The 3,329-nt window shown below is 38.2% G+C and overlaps 1 protein-coding gene across 2 annotated transcripts in view; it reads left to right on the forward strand.

The window, feature by feature from the left end:
- GPR1 (G protein-coupled receptor 1) overlaps nucleotides 1–3,329 on the forward strand; it is a 42,410-nt gene extending 39,081 nt beyond the window's left edge. For both annotated transcript variants that reach the window (XM_023536297.1, XM_023536298.1), the window contains exon 5: nucleotides 1,947–3,329. In XM_023536297.1, the coding sequence (XP_023392065.1) occupies nucleotides 1,975–3,042 (1,068 nt within the window). In that variant the 5' untranslated portion in view covers nucleotides 1,947–1,974 and the 3' untranslated portion in view covers nucleotides 3,043–3,329. The remainder of the gene's footprint in view (nucleotides 1–1,946) is intronic.

Genomic DNA, 3,329 nt, shown 5'->3' on the forward strand with positions numbered 1-3,329 from the left:
ACTAGGCTGGAAAGGATTTGACACTGCGGAGGGCCAGCCATCAGAAAGAATGGAGAGAGCAGAGTAGGATCCCAGACCTGAAAGAATACGGCAGCAAGAAAGAAGCCAATTCTTGCTTACTCAAATATGACACATGAAGGAAAGGACTTGATATCAAGGAAGAAGTCAAGAACCTGGGGATATAGCTGTGGGTCAAGGTCAGAAAGAGTCTGGCAGCCACACTGACTTAGGCGTTAACTCACAGACTCTCTCCTGAGACTTTAAAATTACATTCAGTTCTAAACAGAATTCATAGCAGAGCCAATCATTTATTAAGCACATGTTAGGCACCTGTGTCATGTTAAGACTTGTACGAGGCACTGTAAGGTACAGAGGTGATGGTCATTGTTTTCAAGGAGGTCATAGTTTGGTAGAGCAGAAATTAAAGATAAATCAATGACCATATAATGTATTAGGTACAATAAGAACAGTATGACAGAAGAGGGGATTGTCTTGGTGCTTAAGAGCTCAGGCCCTGGGTCCGACACATCTGAGCTTAGGTTGTGTGATCCTAGACAAGTCGCTGAGCTTCTCCAAGCTTCAGTATCCTTTCTTGTAAATGCAAATAATAATAGTACTTACCTACAACAAAAGTTATTATCATAATCGGGAGAAGCTAATGTCAGAAAATGTTTCCAAGAAACATTTGAGCCGAATATTGAAAAATAAAGAGAAGCTGGCTGAGTGTGGGGTTTGGAGGATGCTGGTGAATTTAATTTGTTTTTTAATTATGCCCTGCCAGATTTCCTCAAGCAATTTTAGGTAGGATGATGAATTCAGTGTTAGATGACTGAGTGTGATTTGCCTGTGAGGAACATGAGATGTTTTCACCTCTTTATTCTAACCCTACTAAAACCCCAAATCTTATACATTTGCCCCATTAATGATTGTAACTCCATGAAATGAATATAACTATAATCTTTTTTCTATTTAATTTGAAATACTAACAATAAGGAATAACATAAAATAAAATTGATAAAGCTAAAATTGCGCCCAGTAAACTTTGTGTTGATTGAAATAGACCTTTAAGTCTTAACTCAGGAAAACTGTCCTTGATAGGGGGACCACAAAAGAAAACTTAATTTGGGTGAAATCATAATAAATAAAATTGGGTATGGACAAAAATAAGTAGTAAAACTGATTAGTAAATCAATTCTTTGGTGTAAATGTAGAAAATAATTAAATCAATTCAAAACAAAGGAATTTCAGTAAAATAAAAATTTAAATAAAACTTAACTGCACTCTATAGGCAATTAATGGAGAAATTAAACAGCTATAGTCAAGTTTACTCTAAAAGATACCTTTTGATTGAAAATCTTTCCACATTAATATAATACTGATGAACATGTTTGCATTTATAAACACAGAATCAAAACATCCAAGGGTGAAATACAGTGAATAAAAATCTCTAGCGCTTTCCTGTGACATCCAGATGGATGGGTCAAGGAAATAGTTGGAACTCTATATCTGGAGCTTAAGAAGTTAAGGTACAAATAGAGAGCTTAAGAAGTTAGGGTACAAATAGAGATTTTGAAGTCATTATCACGTAAGTATTAATTTTTTTTTTTTGCATCTTCTGTAAAATAATGCATAGGAAAAACCTAATAGATACCTTTTGAATGTTAGATTCTCTCTAGTCAGCCCTTCAAATACTATGAACTGAGGAATCAAACCTGTAGAGTCAGTCATTTTAACTTAACACTTACTGCATATTTTACAAAAATGAACTCTCACAGCTTTGAGAAAAATCAGTGCAAAACTGACGTCCCCAAGACTTGGATCTAGACTGTACTACTAAGAAATGTACTACTTCTAGCTCATAAGATAAAATATTTTTATCTTTATATTCTTTATTTGCTGAACATTTCTTGTCCTTTTCAAAATTCTTTTTAAATTTACTTCTATAGATTTCCTCATCCTCCACTTCGCAAAGTCATGGAAGATCTAGAGGAAACATTATTTGAAGAATTTGAGAACTACTCCTATTCCCCGGAATATTACTCCCCAGAGTCTGATTTGGAGGAGCAAGTCCCCCTCATCGCTGTTCACTGGGTTTCTCTGGCGTTATACTGTGTAGCATTTGTTCTGGGTATTCCAGGAAATGCCATTGTCATTTGGTTCACGGGTTTCAAGTGGAAGAAGACAGTTACCACTCTCTGGTTTCTAAATCTGGCCGTTGCAGATTTCATTTTTCTTCTCTTCCTGCCCTTGCATATCTCCTATGTGGCCATGAATTTCCACTGGCCCTTTGGCATCTGGTTGTGCAAGGCCAATTCCTTCATTGCCCAGTTGAACATGTTTGCCAGTGTTTTATTCCTGACCGTGATCAGCCTGGACCGCTACATCCAGTTGATCCATCCTGTCGTATCTCATCGGCACCGAACCTTAAAGAACTCCCAGATTGTCATTATATTTGTTTGGCTTTTGGCTTCTCTGATGGGTGGCCCTGCCCTATACTTCCGGGACACTGTAGAGTTCAATAATCACACTCTGTGCTATAACAATTTCCATGAGCATAATCCTGACATCACTTTGATGAGGCACCATGTTCTGACCTGGGTGAAATGTATTTTTGGGTACCTCTTCCCTTTACTAACAATGAGCATTTGCTACTTGTGTCTCATCTTCAAGGTGAAGAAGCGAAGCATCCTAGTCTCCAGTAAGTATTCCTGGACCATCCTGGCTGTGGTCATGGCCTTTTTGGTTTGCTGGACTCCTTATCACCTGTTCAGCATTTGGGAGCTCACGATTCACTACAATAGCTCTTTCCACCAGGTGCTACAGGCCGGAATCCCCCTCTCCACGGCCTTAGCATTCCTCAATAGTTGCCTGAACCCCATCCTTTATGTCCTAATTAGTAAGAAGTTCCAAGCGCGCTTTCAGGCCTCGGTTGCTGAGATACTAAAGTACACATTGTGGGAAGTCAGCTGTTCTGGCACGGCGAGCGAACAGTTCAGGAACTCTGAAACCAAGAACCCGTGTCTCCTGGAAACAGCCCAGTGAAATTACTTACTACTCTTCCACAAATCAGTTTAAGGCTTTTGTGTGGATTGCCTAACAGATGCAAATGCTTTCAGATTATTTGGTTCCAAGATACAGAGCTGACCATATCTTTTTATTGTTTTTGGTCAGTTTATTGGCATCGCATTATTTTGTGGATATAAAACTTAGGAAAGAGCTTCATTTTTTCCCTCCTGCAACTTAAATTATGTGTCATTCTTGCTGATTATATCATAGTGGATTAATCAGTGCTATTGAGGCAATATCAGTTTGTACTTTTTAAATCTTAA

Source organism: Pteropus vampyrus, unplaced genomic scaffold (genome assembly GCF_000151845.1).
Source record: "Pteropus vampyrus isolate Shadow unplaced genomic scaffold, Pvam_2.0 Scaffold152, whole genome shotgun sequence".
Classification (NCBI taxonomy): domain Eukaryota; kingdom Metazoa; phylum Chordata; class Mammalia; order Chiroptera; family Pteropodidae; genus Pteropus; species Pteropus vampyrus.